At 37.7% G+C, this 24,935-nt stretch overlaps 1 protein-coding gene across 1 annotated transcript in view; it reads left to right on the forward strand.

Moving 5' to 3' along the window:
* NAALADL2 (N-acetylated alpha-linked acidic dipeptidase like 2) overlaps nt 1–24,935 on the forward strand; it is a 1,044,682-nt gene that overhangs the window by 565,581 nt on the left and 454,166 nt on the right. The window contains exon 6 of the mRNA XM_036755686.1: nt 6,813–6,963. Coding sequence (XP_036611581.1) covers nt 6,813–6,963 — 151 coding nt within the window. The remainder of the gene's footprint in view (nt 1–6,812; nt 6,964–24,935) is intronic.

Below are 24,935 nucleotides of genomic sequence, written 5' to 3' on the forward strand. Positions count from 1 at the left end.
CATAAAACTGTTCTTCAGAAACATTCACACTTTCTTGAAAAGCATGAGTAACCAAAGCTAACAGGAAAATCACACTTTAAGGTGGACAGAGCACTCTCATAAGCACTATTATATTTCAATCTCACAACAACGTGGAGGGTAGATACTTCAAATTTTATTATCCATTGAGAGAATTCATCCTTAGCAATGAGGGTCAGACTTTTTACCAGAGTGACACAAGACTTCTATCCTCCGTCCCTACCCTGCTTATTGTCTTCTCCACTTTTCTACTAGGAGTTAACTCTCTTGTTGATTTATTTCCAAAATATGCCCAAGTCTAGGAATTGAGATTTTGACTTGGCTGGCCTAAGAGGATTAAAAGACCAAGGATATCAGGATGGAGAATTAGAAGGAACATGAGGAGTCATTGAGTGTCTGCAGTTAAATGTGCAGGAAGAGTGGCTTGCTCAGAACCTCGGGGGTAGCAACCTCCCCATGGCCACACAGCATACACAATGAAAGGCAAGACATGAAAAGAAATTTAACTCAATCCAAATAGAAATATTTATTTGCTTATTGGATGTTTTGGGGGGAAAACAATTTAATTCAGCAAACATATAGGGCACCTACTATGTACAAGCTATTGTGGTAGACCTTTCTTAAGAAGGATAAGATGCAAAAAATATAACTTCTCTTGCCTAATATCTTGGTTTTCTTTCCACTAATGTAAAAAATGAATCCTGTGAAGTAGTTGCATGTATTTCAATTCACACCATATGAAGTCATGATTATGTCAAATATGGTCATTGGTTTCAACCCAATGGAAATATGCAGTGTGTATTTTACTGATGCCACAAGTTCATTGGATTCATTATTCACACTAATCCACACCTACCTGTTTTTGTTGGTTTTAATATGTGTATGTGTGGGGGCAGCTAGATGGAACAGTGAATAGAGCACTGGCCTTGGAGTCAGGAGGACCTGAGTTCAAATCTGGCCTCAGACACTTGACACAGTTACTAGCTGTGTGACCTTGGTCAAGTCACTTAACCCCAATTGCCTTGCCTTCCCCCCTCCAAAAAAAAAAAGAAATATGTGTATGTGTTGTCTCTCAATGGAATGAAAGGCTCTTGAGGTCACATGTCATTTTTGTATTTGTATCCTCAACATCAAACATAATGCCTACATATAGGGTTAATAAAATGCTTGTTGATTGATTGATCGATCATATAGAACAGCCTTCATGGCCTCTCCCAATTTTGAGTGATCTATAAACCAAAAGCCTCCTCAAAGTATGGACAATTTCATTGAAGCACTGAATTTCCAGGCATGCTTCAACTTTGCTTTGTACAATAAAAAGAGAAAGGAAAATAAAAGATAACACTCTTGTTTTTGTCATTCACCAGGCTTTATTAATCCTTTTCTCCTAGCAAAAATGAGATAAGATTTGGGGTTAAAAGATTAGGGCTGCTAGGTAGCACAGCGTATGGAGTGCAGGATCTGGATTCAGGAGGACCTGATTTCAAATTCAGCCTCAGATTCAAATTCAGCCCTAAATGTGCACTAGCTATATGACCACGGACAAGTCATTTAATCCTGTTTACTTCAATTTCTTCATCTGTAAAATGGGCTGGAAAAGGGAATGGCAAACCAGTCCAGTATCTGCCAAGAAAACCCCAAATGGGGGCAAGAAGAGTTGGACACAACTGAAATGACTGAACAACCAAAGTATAGTTCTAGTAATGTGCAGTTACATTCCAATGGGATACAAATCATTAGCCTCTGTCAATTAGGAGTCCATGGGTCTTGTTATAGCCTTATTATAACCTGACCCTAACTAGCTGTGTGACTTTGGATAAGTCACAACATTTCCTCATATGTAAAATATAGAGGTCAAAAACATGATCCCTAGATAATCTCCCAGTCCTAATATTCTAAAATGCATCTAAAACCAGAAAATTGACAAAACTTCCTACATACTTCTTAAGAGGTAAGACATATTTTATGATCTTCTTGCCACACAACATAGCCATTGTCACCAGAATGACTTTTTCTTCTCAGTCTTTTATTATCATTATTATTATTATAAATTCTGAGTGCTGATTCAGCTGAGACTTAATAAGTAACTTTTCAAAGACATTGTCTATTGTGACAGTTTGAGAATACAATAGAAATGTAAAAGATTTGGGGGCCATGCACTCATAACAGCGTAAGCATTTTTTTGTCCTTGACTAGAAGCAATTCAATTATTTTGTTTCTGAAATAAATTAAGTAAAGCTTATTGAGTCTGATCAGCCTTTGTTTCCAGGGAATTACAGTTCAATTTCATTTTTAATTAGAATTGAACATTGTGGATTTCTTAGCCCTGGTAAGCAAGATCTAGCAATAAAGTGTGCACTTAATTTGTATTAAGTTTCTGAAATCTAGTGGAGGGAATGAGCAATATGTCTGGTTAATATTTAAACATCTCGCAATGTTCTGTTGTAGAAATTTCCATTTATTAAAGCTGCTGTACTATAACAAATTGCTTTCTCTTTCAAACAAACCTGCTATCACAACCTGAGCGAAATGTACACAATGGGAAGAAGAAATAACAATACACGTTGACTTCCATCTGATTCTCATTGTCACATTCAGAAGCTTCTCTAAATACCCTGAAAAGATAGGATGGGGCTTTAAATATAATTGTGCTAATAGGTACAGATGTACCCAAATGAGATAGCCTGTATCTGTTTGGGGGATCACTAATCTTTTTATGGCAGAACGTTAAATACATTTTCCGCCTAGTTGAACCTTCGTGAGAAGAAACTGTCAATCAAAAAATCAGTTGTCTTAATGTTTCCTCCTTTTTCAATTTTTCACTTCTTGCTCTGTTCTGTGTCTTGTTTGTACAATGCTTTGTAATGCTATTCATTAGACTGGAGGTTGTTTTGAGATGTGTAGCAAAGGTACCTTGTTTTCCATCATTTCTGTGCACTCGGGCATGAAGCGGGACGCGTCCTGTGCCGAGCATCCTGTCTTACTTAATACAGCACCTGGGGGTGAGGAGTGGGGCAGGTGTCTGCCAATGACTGTAGCAGCCTCCTGGGCTACACTTCAGCACAGGAGACTTCTGAACTCTGCCCCTAGACATTTGGGATGGGAAACAGAGCAGGTTGATTAGACATTTAATCGAGTGTTCAGAAATTATCAAAGTCAAAATGGATTTTTGCCACTTTTTTATTAAGGTCATGTGACCTGGAGGATCAGAATTTTTAAAAATGTAGACATAAATGACTTTTCTCATCCCCTCAAGCTGAACATTGTTGTTCCAGCTAGCCTACTCTGCCCTGAGAAGAAAAGAAAATGATTGCATGTGATATTTGCCTGACTTTTCTCTTTCTGAAACCAATTTCAAAGGAAGAAAGAGATCATCCCAAAGTTTTCTGGCCACTTAAATTTCACTCTGACTCTTCTTTGGAAAATGAGGTTTTTTAATAACAAGTCTAATTAGAAAAGGATTAACTTGTAAATGAAATACATCAAGTCAAAATTATTTCCTGATCAATTAATGAATCAGTAAGCATTTATTAAGTACATGCCATGTACTGTGCCAGGGGCTAGGGATGCACAAATGAACAAAAATAGTTTTTCCACTCAAGGAATTCACATTCTATCTGGAGAGATGGTACATATATAAGAGATATAACTAACATATTAGATAATGATGAGTGGGGGTGAGGAGACATCAACAGATGGAGCCAACAGTAAAGTCTTCAGGTAGAAGAACATGGCATCTAGATGAGCTTTGATGGTAACTAGGTATTAGAAGAAACAGAATTGAGAAGGGTGTGCGTCATGGGTGTGGAGAACAGCCAATGCTAAGAAACCAGTGATGGAATGTCATGTGTGAGGAACAGCAAGACTGGTTTGTCTACTGAACATCTGCTATGTGCAAGGTCTTTGAAGACCAGAGTTGCAATTTGTCCTTCAGTGTCTTGCACATGGCAGATGTTTGGTAGTTATTTGTTGAATTAAAAATGAACAAATGAAACAATTAATGAATGAGACGTTCTCTGCACTTAAGGAGCATACAATTGGGTAAAAATCAATCACCTGATTATATAAAGGATAAATATGAGAGTAGATACAAATTAATTCAAAGCAGTTAAATACAAGGTATTTTGGAAGGGAAGGCCCTAGTAGTTGAAGGGATAAAGAAAGGCTTCATATAGAAGGTGCTGGTTGAACTGCAGCTTGGAGGCATCAAGAGATTCTATGAGATGGAGGTGAGGATTCCAGGCATGAAAGACAACCAGTGCAAACATGCGGCCAATTTGACTCTGTAACAGTGTGGAAGAGAGAAATTCCCAATGAGGGTGGAAAAATAGTTTGCGGCCAGTCTTTGAAGGACTTTACAAACTAAACAGAATAGTTTATACTATTCCAGACGCAATAGGAAGCCACTCAATTTTATTCAGTAAAAAACAATGATATGGTCAGATCTGTGCTTAAGGAAAACATAATTGGTAACAGAGTGGAGGAGAGGTCGAATTGGGGAGATACTTGAATCAGGGATAAGAAGTGGGCATAGAACATACAGACCCCAGAAGCAGCCTTTGGGGCAAGACATTTTTTTTTTTTGCATTGGGATAGGCTTCCTCCCTATGCAACCTGCAGGTCAAGCACTGGCACTGAACAGCGAACATTTCAGTCCATCTCCCCCCTGGCTATCTCTGTGCCAGGTACTTACGCTAGTACTTGGGGCAGTCCAACATTTCCCACATGGCAGTGGGTGTCAGTAATCAAACTGACCAGCTGATAAATAATGGAAAAATCAGCTGCTCCAGCAAAGATATGACCGTAGCCAGAGAAAGGGAGTCAGTAAGGGATAATTGAAGACCCCTCCTCTACATACATGCACACACACACACACACACACACACACGCGCGCGTGCACACATGTACACACACAGCAGAAGCACACACACGCTGCTCCTGTTTCTCCTCTTACGTATTCATATCCCCTTCTTTATGAATGAATTAATTTAGATTGAATGAATTAATCTTTGAAACAAAGATGTAGAAATTTTTTTCAGCTGAAATAGATTATATATTTCACAAAAGATGAAGGAAAATAAGACAAAATGGGAATTTGTTCCTTCCTAGAGAGGTGGGCAAATTGTTTTGAGATTTTCAATATTTTGTTATGCATAGACATATGAACACCTCTGTAATAGGAATAGGGCATGGATCTGTGGCTTTCTCAGCACAGGAAATTTCCTCTATCAATTTAAGTAAGTACTTTCCCTAAAATTTATAGTCCTAGAGAACTGCCTGGAGCACCAAGACATTATGTAATTTTGTCGAGTCTCAAGGAAAGTATGTGACAGAGAAAGGACTTGAATCTGGCTCTTTCTGGCTTTGAAACTAGTTCTCTCTTCACTAGATTATATTACCTCTCATTACCATGGAAATTCCACGTCCAATGGTGCATGCTAAAGTTGCTTTAATTTTAACAAAAGCTCTGCGTGGAATCTTGGGACTGAGGAGGTGGTCCCCTGGGAGGCAATCTACTGACTGTCCTAGCTACTGCATCTCAGTGATCATAGCAGTGTCCTGGGGGTCCTGAAGCATTTACGATGAAAAATCCCTGTTTAAAGCAGACACACTGGAGAACCAAGAAGCAGAACCAAATCTGGTGCTACCTACCTTTGTAATAAGCAAATTAATAAAGTGTCTAATGAAGCATACAATGATTGCCAGAAATGAAGGATCAACTCAAAGAGTTTAATTTTTCAAAACCCATGTTCTCCATGTGTAGGATCAGTATGAGTAACTCACAATTACATTTTACTTCATATGTTACAAGGTGCCTTCCTCAATATTGCATTTGGAGGGAGATACCACCTGTTCTAACAGGAACCTGTTGTTATTCTCCCTGTAACAGAGTGTCCTAGAAAGTAGGAAAAGGGCAGGTTGGGAGGATTGTATATGGAGAGAGGTTCCTGTCATAGGTAGATAAGCAAGATGCATTGAAATTAGTTTTATTCCATCAGTGTCATTTCTTCAGTGTCTTAATACCCAGCATGTAGAGCTACCAGATGGCATAATGCTAGACTTGTAGTCTGGAAGATTCGGGTGTGAATCCTGCTTAAGACGCTGGTTCTTTTAGCCTGGGCAAGTCACTTAACTTCCGTTTGTCTCAGGTTCCTCATCTGTAAAATGAGATAGTTGTACTCAGTGGCTCTTGAAGTCCCTTCCAGCTCTAAATCTGTGATCCTAGTTGATCTGACCAAGGCAGGGTCCACTTGGGCAGCTACTTCCATCTGCCTGGATACAAGATTTGTCTATTATTGGCTACCTTATTTCTATACTAACCCCCTGGCCAACATGTACAGTTATAAGCTGGATTTGGAACACTTAGATTAATTTGGAACTGGTTAAATGATGGGGGCAGCTAGGTAGCACAATGGTTAGAGTGCCAGTCAGGAAGACTCATCTTCCTGAGTTCGAATTTGGCCTCAGACACTAACTAGCTATGCAACCCTGGGCATGTCTCTTAACCCTGTTTGTGTCAGTTTCCTCATCTGTAAAATGAGTTAGAGAAGGAAATGGCAAATCACTACTTCATCATCTCTGCCAAGAAAACCCCAATGTATGGACTGTGGCTTTGAGGTCCCTTGATTAAAAGATTTGTAAGAAAGTTTCCTTGTATTTCTAACATCCTGTGAACCTATAATTTTATTAAAATTATGAATATAGTCCTCATTTTACCTCATTTACTTTTAACCCTTTTAAAGGTGTTCTAAATAGTCTCATTTTTGTATTGTTTTTCTCATCTCCCCCATTAGCTTTCACTGCTGGAAAAAGCTGGGTTTGGAGGCGTTCTTCTTTATGTCGATCCTTGTGACTTACCAAAGACTACCAACCTCAGCCACAGCCCCTTCATGGTTTCACTGAATCCTGGAGGAGATCCTTCTACACCTGGTTATCCCAGTATTGGTGAGTTTCGCCCTCTTTTCAAATACTGATGTTTTGAAAATTACAGATATTCTACGTTTTTGGACCAAATGAAATGATTTTGACTGAAGACAACAATGATTGCTAATAACCAGAGATCTTGGCCAATAAAATTCTAGGGAAAAAAGTTTCTTAAGAAAACTATTAAATTTCCTCATCTAGTCAATATTTTCATCACATAAGTAATATTTTGTCCATAGCAAATCTCATAACACTTTTATGCCATAGAGGAAAGTGTTTTGGGAATAATTATCATTTTTATACCGCCCTCCCTCTGTCACTAAATCTTAGTGAAGTGGGCAAGTTTCTTCATTTTAGTTGATATTATATTAATGGAGTTGAATTTGTGGTGTATCGTATCAGAGAAATTCCAAGTCAGGCAAACAAGAAGGGATGGTATGATGTATGCATGACAATTCAGTGGAGAATTAGGGTTTGTTGGTCCACCTAACACAGAAGTATCATCTTCCATACTATATGTAGAAACACATGTAATTGCTTCTAGAGTCTGGAACCTTGGACCAGGGCTCATCCTCAAACTCTTAGCTCATGTCATTATTTTCTCAGTCAAGTTTGTCTGCTGTTTCCCATTGGGTTACAATGGTGAGGTCACCACTGTCTAGACTCTTGACCTTATTGGTTCAGAGACTGAATTTTATCAAGTTTGATTAAGTCTTTGGGAATGGATTAATGCTAACTATACTCAACTAGTTTAGTTTTATAAACCAGAATATTATTTCATTAATTTACGATGGAAGCTATATCAGGGTGAGAACTAAAAACTGTGGTCTGTGCATGGTATAATCCACTCTGTAATCAAATGCTAAATATAACAATTGATTTTGTAAATATAAAGCTAGAGCCTTTTGATCCCTATCTTTCTACTCACTATAATCCTTTTTGTTTGACATCCTCAAGTGTTCCTCTCTGTGGTTCCTGCTGTAGTGAAATATATCAGACTATGAGGTTTATCTAATATTCCTGGTGTTACAATTCAGTGGGTCTGTGGCTTGTTTATCTATTGTCTGTTCAACATCACTTCTGGACCCAAACATACTGAAAAGAATGAAGAATAACCCTGTCATTTGTGACAAGGCTTCAGTAGGTATCCTTGGTCCAGTTACTTGGACAAATGTCTAAAGACTGACTCAAATTGGTGCTAAATCAACTGAGACAATTCTGAACTGTTGCATGACAAGAAAAATGGAAAATATAAATATTTGCTTGGTTTCCTTAGTGGAGTCTTGAATAGCTGAAACATGAAATGCTTTGGCATTCAATTGGAAAGGAATTGGCCTTTTTCTTAGTGCCTCACTGGTCCCAATCACTCTTGCTTCCAAGTTTCCAAAGAGAAGAACAGTATTTAGCATTATTTACAGAATTATTTAAGGAATGCTTCTTTGTTAAACAACCTTTCAAGAAATCATTTGTTTATCATAAATTTTATGCTTTGGTAGGTTTATGCTTCATTGTTATGTGACTACTTCCTCCGGTAGTACAGGTTGTAACTCCAACAAACCCCTTTATTCTGTGCGAGTCTATCTCATAACTTTCCAAAAAAAACCTCTATGGAGAATTTGTCTGACATATTGGAGGCCCTCCATTAATTCTTTTAATATCTTGGTGGTACAATAGATTCAGTATTTCCATCAGTTTTAACTCATTTTTTCCACATGACTGACTCATCTACTAGATTAAAAGTGAATTAAGTTAATTTGGATATGTATAATAGTCAAAATGCATTAACCACTTATTCATTCTTAAAACAATATTACTGTTACTGTATACAAATGTTCTCTTGGTTCTACTCATTTTCCTCTTCATTATTCTGTACAAGTTTTTCCATGATTTTCTAAAATCATTGAGCTCGTCATCTCTTATAGCACAGTAGTATTCTGTCACAAGCATGTACCACAAATTGTTTATTCATTCCCTAATTGAAAGCATCCCTGAAGTTTCCAGTTCTTTGCCACCGCATTTTAGAACATCGATGTTCTTTTCCTTTTTTCCTAATCATCTTTGGAAATAGAACTAGTAGTGGTGTTTCTGGTTCACAAAGGACCTATGAAGAAGAACACTTGCTGCATCCATCCAGACAAAGAATTGATAAATAGAAGTATTTACAGAATAGTTTTACACACACACACACACACACACACACACACACACACACACAGAGTATTTGTGTCTAATCATAGACATCTGTAGGGTGAGTGATAAAGGAAGAAAATTTTAAAAAAAGAAATTTACATTATTAATTTTATTATGTATTGTAAAAGAATAGTAGGTTGTACATAATGGATTTGTACTTTCATGTGGTTGTTTTATTTCATAAACTAAAAATAAAATAAATAAATGTGAAAAAATGAATTTAAATAGATAGTAAGTTCTTAAAATACCTCTTCTGCTTTGGTAAAAAAAAATGGTTTCAGTTATATAGAGTTTCCCATTTAGTATGTGAAGATTTATTTACTGATTTAGTTAAGGTTGTATAATCGTTCTCACTAGTTTCCTCCAGGGTTGTTCTTGTGATCTTTCCTGGTTCCCCCAACTGTCAGTGCCTTCCTTACCCTCAAACCTACCTCTTCTCTGCTTGGTATGTATTTTGTATATGGGTATATGTTGTTTTCTTTGACAGCACGTAAGCTCCTTAAGGGTATTTTTGTCTTTCTATCTCCCCAGTGCCTAGCATACAGATGCAGCTTAATAAATGTTTGTTGACTGATTGGTTAATAGCTTGTAGAAAGCATCCTTATGGTTCTTAATCAACAGTTATTTGGTGCTGTTTTATATACTTTTATGTCTTAGGAGCTGCATTTGGCTCAGTACTTCACCCAAAGATTGTTTCAGTTTTCCATATACTATGTCAGTTTTAACAGTTAGGATACTTTGCAGAGCCTGCTCTAAGAATTTCCAAACCTATGATAAGCTACACTCAGATCCAAGAGTTCTTATATCCTACATAATTTTCATTACAAATTATTTAGCAATACAAGGTCATCGGGGTGATATGGTACACTCAGATATTAAGAAAATTCAGGCAGTTTAACTTCTTTACACAACAGGAGCTATTTGATGTGGCATTTGGTGAAAGTTTCACCCATGGTGGTGATCAAAGTCTAGGTTTTATTTTAAATTTTTTATCAAGGTGATCAAAGTCGGTTTTATTTTAAATTTTTATCAGGTCCTTATGGATAATAGGGAAGAGTTAGAGCGTAAAAATATAACATAGCCAATCTTTCTACATCTCTCTATATATATATCTGCATTAAAAAATTTGAGCTTTTTCTGTTTGTTACAGATATCCTTTAATATGTTGATGCACTTATGATTTCATCAATACAGTTACTCCCTTCAGTAGTGCATAACAGAAGTGTCAAACTTAACTCAGGCCAAGTGCATGTACACTGAGCCAGATAAAAATATAATTGCAAAATGTTTATCAAAATAAATAAAAATTCAATATAAAATAATGTTAATGTGTAGTTTTCTTAAGTCAATGTGTGAACCACAAGGCCCCTTTCTATTTGAGTTTGATGCTACTGGTGTAGACCACATGCCATTCAAACGCGTTCATCTTCCACTCTTGTCTACATCCTTCCCTAGTTCCTTCATGGAGTCATTGGACAGGTTCCACCAAATGTGCTGGAAGACTTCTATGTCTTCTGTCATCATGTAGACGCAGTGAAGCCAACACATTGTGCTGTACATCACTTATCTTTTGCTTTCCTTCCATGACCAGCCTACCTTCTTTTTCCATCAGATGTCTCATGACATCTCTGGTGCCTCTACTATTTAATTCTGCATTGGTTATGTAGAACAGCTTCATCATAAGAACCATGTACCTCTCTAATGTCCTTTTTGTAACTCTCAACTTTAATTTTCTGGAAATAATGGTCATTTCAAGACTTTTATCTATGCCACATCACAAGAAGAATATTATTAAAAACATCAGTGTTTATTTCAAAGAGATTTATCTAGAGTTACTTGCCCATTATCTTCACTGCTAGGGTTAAAGGCATGATGTGAAGTCAGATCTAACTAGTTTCAAAGTCACCTCCCTATTTACTATACCAGATTGTGGAACATGCAGCTGATGGTCCACATATAGTCCACAATACTCTGAGTGTGGCCTTAACAGATTAAAATTAATTGAGAAATATTTAACAAAACAAATAAAAATATAATTAAAATATAGATAATATTGTATTTTAAAAGTAATATGTGTCTTGCAGGGATCCCCTTTTACAGATTAATGGTCCCTTTTTCTGTCTGAGTTTGACCCTGCAGACTTTAAAATACTGTATCTGTTAGTTGGCCAGTCAACAGGAATTTATTAAGTGCCTACTGTGTGCCAGACACAATGTTAAGCCCTGGGGATACAAAGAATCCAAAACAAACCAAAAAACAGTTCTCCCTTTGACCAATGGGAGAGACTATACAATCACCTATTTACATAGAAACAAGACAAATACAGGAGAAATTGGAGACAATAAATCTCTAATTTGGAAGAAATTAGCATTCAGAGGAATTAGGCAAAGCTTCATGTAGCAGGTAGGATTTTAGCTGGAGTCTGAGTAAACCCAGGGAAATCAGGAGGTAAAGATGAGGAACTAGAGAGATCCAGGCATTGAGGACAGCCAGTGAAAATGAGAGAAGCAAGGAAATGGGGTGTCTTGTTTGCGGAACATTGAGGAGGACACTGTAACTGGATCCAAAGTATGTGCAGGGAGAGAGAAGGTAGAATAAGACTGGAAAGGTAGGAGGGTGCCAGCTTGGGAGGAGTGTAAAAGCTCACCAAAGCCTGTTATAGTTGATCCTGAAGTTGACAGGGAGCCACTGGATTTAATTGAACAAGGGGGTGACGTGGTCAGACCTAGAGCTGTACCAGGAGGGCAGCAACATCAGAGGAGAGAAGGGCTAGGTGCAAGAGGTGCTATAAAAGTAGAATTGACAGGACTTACAGATTAAATATGGGGTGTGAGTGAGGAGTTAATGATAAGGGGGAGAGTCTGAGTAGCTGGGAGGATGGTCCTGTCTTTGGTGGTACTTTGGTGGTAATAGAAAAGGAAGGAAGAGGAAAGGGCTGAGGGTGGAGGAAGGGAAGACCCACATGGATGTGTGTATCCATATATACACACATGTATATACATGTAAGCATACATGTACATATATACACATATGCTTATAGACACATATTTTTACATGTTTAAGATGTACAAATGCTACAAACAAAAAATCACAAAGTTTATTTCATTTTCTTTTACACTTTTGTGAATGTTGATTAATAATTGTTTAATTTTGATGAAGGGGCACCCTGTCACTATACATTATGCATCCATTACTTTCTGGATGACTCTCAGACTGGTGGCTTGATAAGGGAAGTCCTCTCATTTGGTCACTTCAGTCACTTGATATGTTTCCAGTAGACTGTGGGGTTCCATCAAAACTGTCATTTTTTTGCATCAAAACTTCATTCTTTCAAGGCTAAGTTTACAAATTCAATCTTCTCAGGCATTGAGTAATAATTCATGAAAGTTTTTACAAAGTTGAAAAATTGACTAAAGTGATGTATAACACCAGCTAGTGGTTATGTTGAATTTTAATTTAAAAAACAAAATTGTAAATAATTAACTTTTCAAATGTTATTGTTTGTAGCATTTATACCTCTGGTTATTAAAGGATAAAACTACACTAAGGTTTTTGGAACACTGTGTACACATATATACATACATATACATGTGTGTATGTATGTACGTACAGAGACACATACATGCATATATACATCAATGTTTATATATATACATCTACACAAACATGCATATACATACATATATGGCAGTTATTGTATGAGTTTATCCATATGTAATATATGTATTATATATTTAAATGTATGTACATATTTAATACTTAATGTTATGCACTATGTCTCTTCTCTTGCAGAACCTATTATAGTAAAGATATGTTTAGTTTCTCTATAGCTCCACTTCAGAGTGCAAATCTATCTTCAGACACAAAAGGAGCTAAGTAAACCAAGATAGGAAGCAACCTATTTGTCAGCCTTCGTATGTAAATAGCAAAGTGCCATTGCTATGAGCACTGAGACCCCTTTACTTAAGATAAGGTCCTTGGTAATAGGATTCCTATCTTGGTGGTAAAAGAATATAAATTAGTTCATGACGAATTCTCATGAAGCATCGATGGAAACTGGCATCCATTTTAAAGTACTGAAATGTAACAGCTCAATTCAGTAAAACCCCATTCTGTTGACATGGATTAGCAGTGTGATTTTCTTTCAAAGAGATTGGTGTGCCATTGTGATGAAGGAAATAAAAATGACTTTATATTCTTAAAGTTCAAAGCTCGACTTCATGATAATTTTTAGATAATATGTGTATATATGTACCATACGTATATACACTACATACATGTTATATATACATGCATTTTAAACATATATGCACATAGATGTATATATTTCATTGTTCAGTCGTTGAGTCCTGTCCAATTCTTTGTGACCCCGTTTGGGGTTTTTCTTGGCAAAAATACCAGAGTATTTTGCCCTTTCTTTAGCTCATTTTACCAAAGAAGAAACTGAGACAAATAGGGTTAAGTGACTTGCCCAGAGTCACACATCTAGTAAGTGTCTGAGGCTAGATTTGAACTCAGGAATATGAGTCTTTCTGACTTCAGACCCGGCTGAACCCAATCACTGCGCCACTTAGCTGACCCATATATACATACATGCACACATACATATATCCATACATACATACGCGCCTGCATACGTACATCATTATATAATTGGTAATCATAAATTCATATTGTGTGAATGAGACCATTAATTTCTATATGCCATGGTCCTTATATATTATACACAATCATTGTTTTGTTTTGTTTTTGATTTGAAAATAGATACGTTTAAAGAATCTGGCTTACGCTGATATACACATATGCATCACCATATATTAAAAAAGACTAAAAGCTTTATACAAATTTTTTTCTAGTTGTTTTTTTCTACTCTGAGCTTGTAAATCTGAAGTTTAGTGCAAAGATTTTACACTGCTGGATTTTTTTTTGAAGGGAAAAGTTTTGCAAAGTCATTGGTTAGTAGCTTTGCCTCTTTCCTGCTGCTGAATGTGAGTGTATCCTCCTGCTTACATCCAGAACTTCAGCCTTCCTTTGTGACTATAGAGTGCCATTTCCAAAATTATAACCAAAGGTGGTCAATCAACATTTCAACAACCTAATTCATGTTCCCACCCTTCCTAACTATCTGGGCCAAAGCTCTACCTTGGTGTGGTCTATTGAGCAGATTGCTGCCCAAAGGAGCTTCTCCTTCTTGGCTTTAATCCATCACCATCTTTGGTAATATACTATATTCTTTACTCCATCTAAATCTCACCAGTGACTCTTTGTACCTGTATGACTGAGGAAGCAATTTAATCTCCCTAAGCCCATTTCCTCAAATGCAATATGAGAGGGTTGGACAAAGTGGTTTCTCTGGCTCCTTCCATTTCAAGATCTATGATCTTAGGACCGTATGTTACTAAAATCTGAGTCCCTATTAGACTGACAACCACCATATCTTATTCTTCTTCATACCCCCTCTCCCCTCCATCATGTAATAAATTTCCTGGCATATAGCTCCAGAACAAGTTTGATGAGTGAAGGATTGAACAAATATGAAAGAATTATGTGTAACAATAAGTCTGTGCATGTATGGATAACTATATAAATTATTTGGAGGTTTCCTTTTGTTGTGGATTATCCACAGAATTACTTCCTTTATCACCCTGTATAATTGAAGGCTGCCTCTCTTTAAATTTAAAAATCCAAAGAGCATATGCATGTTAGATACCCTTAACACAGCTGTTTACAGTTTAGTGTTGAAACAAAACACCATGCAGTTTTCCTAAATGAAACATTCTCCATTTCCAGAATTCCCCAATGAGTTTTTGAATTTTAAACATGTAAAAATAAATCTTGTAATGCTACTTAAAACTGTTATTGCGTTTGCTTCAAACTGCTGCTATTGTGAATTTCAGTCTAATGCAATTTCATTTGAGAGATGCATGCTGTATGATAAATGTTTTCTCATTTTGTCTTGCCTATCAACAGCCACTTGTTCCTAAAATTTTGAGTTAGGATTGAAAAATAAACTCTTTAAGTGAGCTATTATCAAAGGAAAACCATGTGTCAATGCCCAGGAGGACAAACATACACTGAGAACTGTAGCAAGTGCATAGTCATGTAGTAGAGATCCTTTACACCCAGAGACAGTCTCATTCTAATGTAAGAGGGGGTAAGATTATGAGGCTTGGATAGAACTCTGTGGTAGACTTTGGTGAGAAGTACTTTTGAGGACTAGGAAGACATTCATTTTCTTAATAACTCAGTAATAGGAAGTGATGATTTGAGGACACAGGTGGTAATATTACAGATTCATATGGATATGAATAGATTCTTCAATTGTTCAGTCATTCAGTTTTTGTTTCAAAGTACTTACTATATACCATGTATTGTGCTAAGATTTTGGAATACCAAGACCAAAGTAAAACATTCTCTGTCCTCAATGACCTTATCTGCTACCTGAGGAGACAAAATGAACTCAGAAGTAAATACTGATGTATGCCATTGTTTCACAAATAAAACACGAGAGGCACTGGAGCTTTTGGACTCCAGCCTCTAACAGGTTCAGTCTTGATCTGGGCAGACAGTAAGACAGCTTTGGAGGGGATAATAGTCTTACTATATTCTAGTTTAGTCTTCTCAAAGGGGTTTCTGATAGTGGGAGCACCAACTCTTACAGGATTCCCTAATCACCCTTCTTACAGGGGCCAGTGAGAAGTGGGGTGGGGCAACTACCCTACATCTCAATGGGGTCAGTTGAGACAAGCACAGCATTCCAGTTTGTGCACTCCCCTAAATCCCCTCAAGTCTCAATGGGGGCCAGTTGAGGCACACACAGCATTACACTGTCAGATTCCCCTATGGGTTCCCCACTTACTGGCCAGTGCCCAGTTGCTTTATAGGGCAACAGACAAAGAAGGCATCTCACCAACATTATGCTCACAGGTTAACTTTAGCAATATCGTCATTCAGTGCAAGCATAGTAAAAATCACATTATGTCAGGACCCACAGGAAGATGGTGGCTGGTAAGCAGGGACTACAGTGAGCTCCGTACCCAAGTCCCTCCAAAAACCTATAAAAAATGGCTCTGAACCAATTCTAGAATGGCAGAACCCATAGAACAGCAGAGGGAAGCAGGGCTCCAGCCCAGGACAGCCTGGATGGTCTCTGGGTGAGGTCTATTCCACACGGAGCTGGGAGCTGGGAACGGAATGGAGCAGAGCCCAGCCTGAGCGGCGTGGACCATCCAGACCAGAAGCCGGGCGGAGGGGGCCCTAGTGCCCTGAATATGTGAGCTGCTGCAGTTACCAGACCCCTCGACCCACAAACACCAAAGACTGCGGAGAAGGTTAGTGGGAAAAGCTGCGGAAGTGGAAGGAGTTCCTGGTTTGGCTTCCAGCCCCGGGTGCAGCGGAGGTGGGGCAGCTACAGCTGTTGTTACTTCCGGCTCCAGGCCCACCTGGTGGGAGGAATTAAGTGGCGGATCAGAGCAGGAGTGCAACAGCCTGCTGAAGCTCTAAGCCCAGTCTGGACTGGGGGTTCTTGGGGAAGGAGTAGTGCGGGTCTGACAGAGCTGGCACCTCCCCCCCAAACGTGGAACATAGAACTCGTTAGTCTACAAGCAATCATACCCCACTGAAAAACTCAAGGGTCAAGTTAGTTGGTTGGGAATATGGCCAGGCAGCGAAAACGTGCCCAGATTCAGTCTCAGACTTTGGATTCTTTCTTTGGTGACAAAGAAGACCAAAACATACAGCCTAAAGAAGACAACAAAGTCATAGAGCCTACAACAAAAGCCTCCAAGAAAAACATGAACTGGTCCCAGGCCATGGAAGAGCTCAAAAAGGATTTGGAAAAGCAAGTTAGAGAAGTAGAGGAAAAATTGGGAAGAGAAATGAGAAGGATGTGAGAAAACCGTGAAAAACAAGTCAATGACTTGCTAAAGGAGACCCAAAAAAATACTGAAAAATACACTGAAGAAAACAACACCTTAAAAAACAGACTAACTCAAATGGCAAAAGAGCTCCAAAAAGCCAATGAGGAGAAGAATGCCTTGAAAGGCAGAATTAGCCAAATGGAAAAGGAGGTCCAAAAGACCACTGAAGAAAATACTACATTAAAAATTAGATTGGAGCAAGTGGAAGCTAGTGACTTGATGAGAAATCAGGATATTATAAAACAGAACCAAAGGAATGAAAAAATGGAAGACAATGTGAAATATCTCCTTGGAAAAACCACTGACCTGGAAAATAGATCCAGGAGAGATAATTTAAAAATTATTGGACTACGTGAAAGCCATGATCAAAAAAAGAGCCTAGATACCATCTTTCAAGAAATTATCAAGGAGAACTGCCCTGATATTCTAGAGCCACAGGGCAAAATAGAAATTGAAAGAATCCATCGATTGCCTCCTCAAATAGATCCCAAAAAGAAATCTCCTAGGAATATTGTCGCCAAATTCCAGAGCTCCCAGATCAAGGAGAAAATATTGCAAGCAGCCAGAAAGAAACAATTTGAGTATTGTGGAAACCCAATCAGAATAACCCAGGATCTGGCAGCTTCTACATTAAGAGATCGAAGGGCTTGGAATGCGATATTCCGGAGGTCAATGGAGCTAGGATTAAAACCTAGAATCACCTACCCAGCAAAACTGAGTATCATGTTCCAAGGCAAAATATGGATTTTCAATAAAATAGAGGACTTTCAAGCTTTCTCAGTGAAAAGACCAGAACTGAATAGAAAATTTGACTTTCAAAGAGAAGCATGAAAAGGTAATCAAGAAACAGAAATTGCAAGGGACTTACTAAAGTTGAACTGTTTTGTTTACATTCCTACATGGAAAGATGATGTGTATGATTCATGAGACCTCAGTATTAGGGTAGTTGAAGGGAATATGCATATATATATATATATGTTTATGTATATATATATATATATATATAAGTGAATGTGTATGTATGTATATATCTATGTGTATATGTATGTATGTGTATGTATGTATATATATATATGTGTTTTTATATATATATATGTATTTATATGTATATATGTATATATATATATATGTAAAAGAGAGAGAGCAGACACAGGGTGAGTTGAAGATGAAGGGAAGATATCTAAAAGAAATAAAATGAAATTAAGGGAAGAGAGAGCAACATACTTGGAGAGGGAGATAGGGAGAGATAGAATGGGGTGGATTATCTCGCATAAAGGTGGCAAGAGGAAGCAGTTCTGTGGGAGGAGGGGAGAGGGCAGGTGAGGGGGGAATGAGTGAACCTTGCTCTCATCAGATTTGGCCAGAGGGGGAATACCATACATACTCAGTTGGGTATCTTACCCCACAGGAAAGAAGAGGGAGGAAGATAAAAAAAAAATAAAAGGGGGGGGATGATGGAGGGGAGGGCAGATGGGGGTGGAGGTAATCAAAACAAACACTTTGGAAAGGGGACAGGGTCAAGGGAGAAAATTCAATAAAGCGGGATGGGTTGGGAAGGAGCAAAATGTAGTTACCCTTTCACCACATGAGTATTGTGGAAGGGTTATACATAGTGATACATGTGTGGCCTAGGTTGAATTGCTCGACTTCTTAGGGAGGGTGGGTGGGAAGGGAAGAGGGGAGAGAATTTGGAACTCAAAGTTTTAAAATCAGATGTTCAAAAACAAAAAAAAAAAGTTTTTGCATGCAATTAAAAAATAAGATACACAGGCAATGGGGTGTAGAAATTTATCTTGCCCTACAAGAAAGGAAGGGAAAAGGGGATGAGAGGGGAGGGGGGGTGATAGAGGGGAGGGCTGACTGGGGATCAAGGCAACCAGAATATAAGCCATCTTGGAGTGGGGGGGGAGGGTAGAAATGGGGAGAAAATTTGTAATTCAAACTGTTGTGAAAATCAATGCTGAAAACCAAATATGTTAAATAAATAAATTTAAATTAAAAAAAAAGAAAAGAAAAAAAATCACATTATGTCACCCCCATATCTCGCTGTGCAAGCATGGTAGAGGTATTTACAAGTCACGAGCCTGGAAATATTATCTGACGCCTGGAAACTAGAGATTGTTATGGCCGTGGACACTGAGAAACTAAACTCTAAAAAGGATAATAAAATCGTCCTTACAGCCATGTAAACACAAGGTGATTTCATTCCTGTAGAAGCTGAACTATGAAGTAAGCTTGGGATTCTAGGAAGTGGAGGTGAGGAAGGGGTGCATTCCAGGCATCAAGAATGCCCTATACAGAGGCATGAAGATCAGAAGTAGGATATCATGTGAAAGGAGCAGCAAGACGAGCTTAGCTATAGAGTATCTGAAGGGAGAAACATGGAATGAGGCCTTTAAAAGCCAGATAGAACAGTTTATATTTCATCATAGCAGCAATAGAGAACCACAGAGAAGTCACATGGTTGAATATCTGGATTAGGAATTTCACTTCAGAAGCTGTGTTGGGGATGTCATTAGAGAGTTGCTGCTTGAAGCAGTTATACCAATCAGGATGGTATTATAATAGCCTCCATGAGAGGTAATGAGAACTTGAACTAGGCTGGTGAGTGTGAGAGTGGAAAGAAAAGGATCGCATAAGAGAATCTACAAAGGTAAAACCAACCAGAATTGGCCATGAATTGGATATGTAGGATGAAGAAGAGTGAAGAAGCAGAGAAAGACTTCCATATTATATTCCTGGATGACTGTAGAAAGACAGGAGTAGATTTTACAGGAAGAGGGTTTGGGGGGAAAGATAATGACTTCAGTTGTGGACATATTGCATTTGAGAAGCTCGTGGAGCAACCATTTGGAAATGTCTAGTTGTTGAGAGGCTTATGAAAAATCTAGTTATAAATGTCTGATTGTCAGTTCGTGATGTGGGGATGGAGCTCCTGAGAAAGCCTGGGGCTGCATGTATAGGAATCAGCAGCATAAAGATAATAATTGAACCCACAGAAGCTCCTGAGAGCACCAAGAGAAAGTAGGTCAAGAGAGAAGCATAAAAGAGCTTTAGGGAACAACAGTCAAAAGGTGGCATGTGGTTGATGATTCAGCAGAATGGGGTAAGAAGGAAAGGGCAGTGTAGAGCTGAAGAAGGCAAGGTTGGAGAAGGACCAAGAGGCAGTGTTAGGACTGAAATCTAGAGAGGAGAGAGAGTCAAGGAGAGTTAAGTCAACCTTGCCAGGTGCTACCCAGAGGTCTTTTAGAATGAGGATTAAGAACAGGTGTGGCAATCAAGAGAACGATGGTGGTTCTGAAGAGGACTATTTCATTTGAGTAATGAGCTCAGAAGCCAGATCTCCTTTGTTTGACAAGTACATGAGAGGATAGGAAATGGCAGGAATGAAATTAGACAACTTTTTTTTCTTCTCTAGGAATTTGGCTGCGAAAGGGAGGAATTATATAGAAGTGTATCTTAAGAGGATGGAGTTTTTTAAATTTGGGATTCAGGATTTTTTAAAGGTATAAAACACCTGGGCACATGTGTAAGTAGGAGAGAAAAAAAACAGTTATAAAGAGGAAGATTAGTAAAGGGTTTGATGATAGGGGGATGTGGGTTTGAGGTACAATCTGATGAAGAAAAATGAGAGGGAATGAAATCTAGGCTGCTTGTGATCTGTTTTTCACATACCAAGATGTAGGAGGTGACTCTGAGGGCATTTCCATTCTATGAGATTACTTTGAAATGGGCCTTCATCATGGAATCAAAATCATAACATTGTTGGGAACCTAAGACCCTAGCTAATTCCACATCCTGCCCACAACGCTGCCATCCATTTTACAGATTATAAAACTGAGCTTCAGGAAAGTCAAGTCACTTGTCCAAGGCCATATAGGCAGTAGTGGTAGAACAGGAATCTGCAACCAGGTATCCTAACACTAGAACCAGTGATTTTTTCTCCCCACAATACCACCCAATGTGTTCCTCCTTCGATGATGTATCTATAGGGACAGATCTTTATTTTTTACCCTCTCCAATTCTTCATTCTCCCTCTGCAGTGAATACAAAGAGATATGCTTCATAGTTCACCCTCTTGGGGTTTGGGGGATGGCAGCATCTATAGCTGTCATGTGCTGCTAAAAATAATAGACCACAGAGAGAGAGACTAAGATCTCTATGGCAGTCAAGTGATGCAGTTGCCCCAGAGGTAACACCTGCTGAAACACCTGCTTTATGAGTCAGTAAGAAACAGTGCAAACCATGTAGCAAAACATAATCTGAGTGACTGTTTAACAATTAAAGTTGTAATTAGATTTATAATTGAAATATTTTTTTTCTGATGTGGTCTAGGATCTGGCAAATCCGGCTCAACTAACTAATCTTTAACTCAGCAGGATATGTTCCAGTCTATTGCTGACCTTGCTCAAAAATCTTTGGATTTAAAATGTAAGATGAAACAAAATGAAATTAAAAAAAAACCTCGAAGAGCCTCCTCTGCCCGTTTCTTCATATAAGTTTATTTTGTTGAAAAAGTGAAAAATATGGCTACCTTGTGGTGATGTAAGGGTAGCTTGAGAAAATTGAGGTGGCATTTTTTCCCCTAGGGAATGAAAGTATATATTTATCAGTACTTATCACTTATCAGCAGTGAGCCAGAAGGACTATTGATGAAAAAAATATTAAGGAATTAAATAAAACTATTAAATCCCTCTACCTTCTCCCTATGTTAATCTGTCCATTTTAGGACTCATGGTAACTTGGTCTAAGCTCTTACAGATCCTATCAAGTTGGAAAGTATGGTATGGGTCTGGCTTTGGGCTATAGATTTGCCACTTGGGGGCTCATCAGAAGCTCAACCACAATAGGGTGAATCATTAGGTTCAGAAACTTTACTGTTTTTAAAACCTTTTTATTCTGAACTTAACAAACAACAAGTAAATGGGCATTTGCATACACGTAGCAACATAGAAAAAGAAGATTATACATGAAAATATAGCTATTATGTATATCTTGCTTTTCTTTTCAAGTGTATAAGATCAGCTTGAACTTTTAAAAATTGTCCTGCTTGTTTGAGCTTCTTTCTCGACTTCCTTCTATTTCTCAGTTTTTGAAAATAATGCCTCAAAGCTTTCTCATTTTTCTTACTCTATTTCTACTCATCTATCTCCTGTTGCCCTACTAACCCATTGGCAAAAAAAGGAAAAAAAGTCCTTGTAACTATATATATCTGTGTGTGTGTGTGTGTGTGTATTCAAGCAAAAAACAGAATATCATGTTGGCTGTGACAAAAATGTATTTCTATTGTGCATCCTGAGTTCATTTTCTCTCTATCAACAGGTGGATAGTGAGTTTAATTATCAGTCTCCTGGAAATATGGTTGGCAACAGCAACAATTCAATTTCTCAAATGTTCCTAACTTTATCATATATGTTGTTGCCCTGTTTCTCCTAACATCAATGTACATCATCTCTATAAAGATATTTCCAGGTTTTTATGAAACTGTCCTTTTCATCATGATTTCTGATGGTACAATAATATTCCATTATATTGTCATGCCATAATTTATTTAACAAAATCCCAAGAGATAGCACCCCCTTAGTTTCTGTTTCTTTCCTGCTATAAAAAGACCTGCTATAAATACTTTTGTACTTTTTGTTCTTTCTTTGATTTCTTTGTGGTTTGGACCTATTAGAAGTATTACTGAGTCAGAGTTTAATGACTTTTTGGGCGTAGTTCCACATTGTTTTCCAGAATGGCTGGACTGATTTCCACCTCCACCAACAGTGCATTAATGTCCTTGTGCAAAAGCACGGTGATGAGGGATTCAGCAGGTACAATAGATTAGGATTCATCAAATCTCACTTCCTAAGGAATTGTTTAGCTGCTTGGCTTTTCATATACTTTTTGTTCCCCCTCCTTTAAATGCTATACTAAAGTTTTTTTTTATATGTTTCTTTTTCTTTTTTGATTAAGCTAGAAAAAGGTGGGTGATAAGAGGCATTGAAAATAAAAAATGTGAGGTGTATGAATAGCCGCACTAAAAAATAAAATTTCTGTTAAAAAGTATTAAAAATGATAGAGGGCAGTAGGGCCAAACAAGAGGTAAAAACCATGTTGAATGGGGAGAGAGGATGAATGGAAGTACTATTAAAAGTGACCTACATTTTCATCTGTAAGAGGAGAAGAGAAAGAGATTGGAATAGATATTGTAAAAATCCTTTATCCTTCTCTGCCTCTGGCTTCTGGAGCTTATCTTAAGTCAGAAATAACTTCATTCTTGTCTCATAAATGAATGCCTAAGTCTGCACAAATGAGATCTCAGAACTGACAAGGCCCTATGTCCTTTCTGCCATCAGGAGCACGTCACATTCACAAACACCTTTTATAAGACCTAAAACTGGGGCCCTCGCATTGAGGATAGGGGTCAGTGTCCTTAGCCTTGATATTCAACGAGGTTTTCTTGTATTTCTTACAGCAGAAATGTTAGATCATTAAGAGACAAAAAATTGCATGTTCCTTTTGTTTCTGTCTCCTCCACCTTCCCCAAATTCTCCCTCCTCAATTTTATCTTCCCATGCATTTCCCTACATTCAAGGCCTTACCCTGACATTCCTCCACAGGGATTCTTAACCAGGGTCTGCAAATATTTTTTTTAGTATTTTGATAACTGAATTTCAATATAATTGGCTTTCTTTGTAATCCTATGTGTTATATTTTATACTTCTTCTTTTATATTTCTTATAGTTTTATACTTCTTTATGTTTCAGGCTTCAACAGACTGTCAAAAGTAATCTATCATACATGCACACACACGCATGATTAACATGATTAAGAATTCTTCTAGTGTTTAGCTTCACTTTTAAAAATATTTTTTTAATTTTTAATTTTTGGAATAAAAGAAGCATTTCCATAAAATAGTATAATAAATGATTGCACATGAAACTGCAAAACTAGTATATATAACTTGCTCTTCCTTGTAAATATAAAATAAAGATTATCTTGTCAATTTCTTCTTTTTCCCTTTTTTTCTTCCCTCTTCCCTGCCCTAGAGGTGGCTACCATTAGACACAAATATGTATGTTTACATATGTATGAATACATATGTTTACATAGGTTTACATCTATGTTTACGTATATACATATGTAAACCATTCTATACGTACTTCTAGTTATCAGTTCTTTCTCTGGATGCAGGTATCATCTTCCTTCATTTGTCCTTTGTAGTTAATTTGGGTATTTTTAATAGTCAAAATGACTTATTAGCTCAATATAGTTCTTAAAACAATATTGTTGTTGCTGTATGCAATATTCTCTTGGTTATGCTCATTTTACTCTTCATTATTTCCAAACTGAAATTTTCTTTGGATACAACTTTGTAAAATTCCTGAAATCCAATCCTTCAATGTGTGGGAAGCCATGAATTTTCTGATGTTTAGTACAAAAAAGGATTTGGGTCATTACCGACACCCAGATGAGTGTGGTGGTACTACTTTACATCAATGGCAGTGACAACTTCATGTACGTACTGTGTGGTTCTTGTTCATGACTTTCTGTAAAACCCTTCATTGACAATTGACCCTGAAGGCTATGGGTCTTTATTGAGTCTTATACTGAAGCTCTACCTTCATCTTCTTTTTGAACCCCCAGTTTCTTTCATGGTACCTGGTTCAAGAGCCACCATCTCTGTCTATAAGTGTATGTGATATTTGTTTCATTTGTCAGTGTATATGAATGCCATCTCTTCTCCCCCTCACCCCCAACCCCAGAAGTTAAGTTCCTTGAGGGTAAGGACCATTTCATTTTTGCCTTTATCTCTCCCTAATGTAACACAGTGACTGGCACATAGTAGTCCCTTAATCTATGCTTGCTGAGTTGAATTGACTTAAATCATATTGAATT

Source organism: Trichosurus vulpecula, chromosome 4 (assembly GCF_011100635.1).
Source record: "Trichosurus vulpecula isolate mTriVul1 chromosome 4, mTriVul1.pri, whole genome shotgun sequence".
Taxonomy (NCBI): Eukaryota; Metazoa; Chordata; class Mammalia; order Diprotodontia; family Phalangeridae; genus Trichosurus; species Trichosurus vulpecula.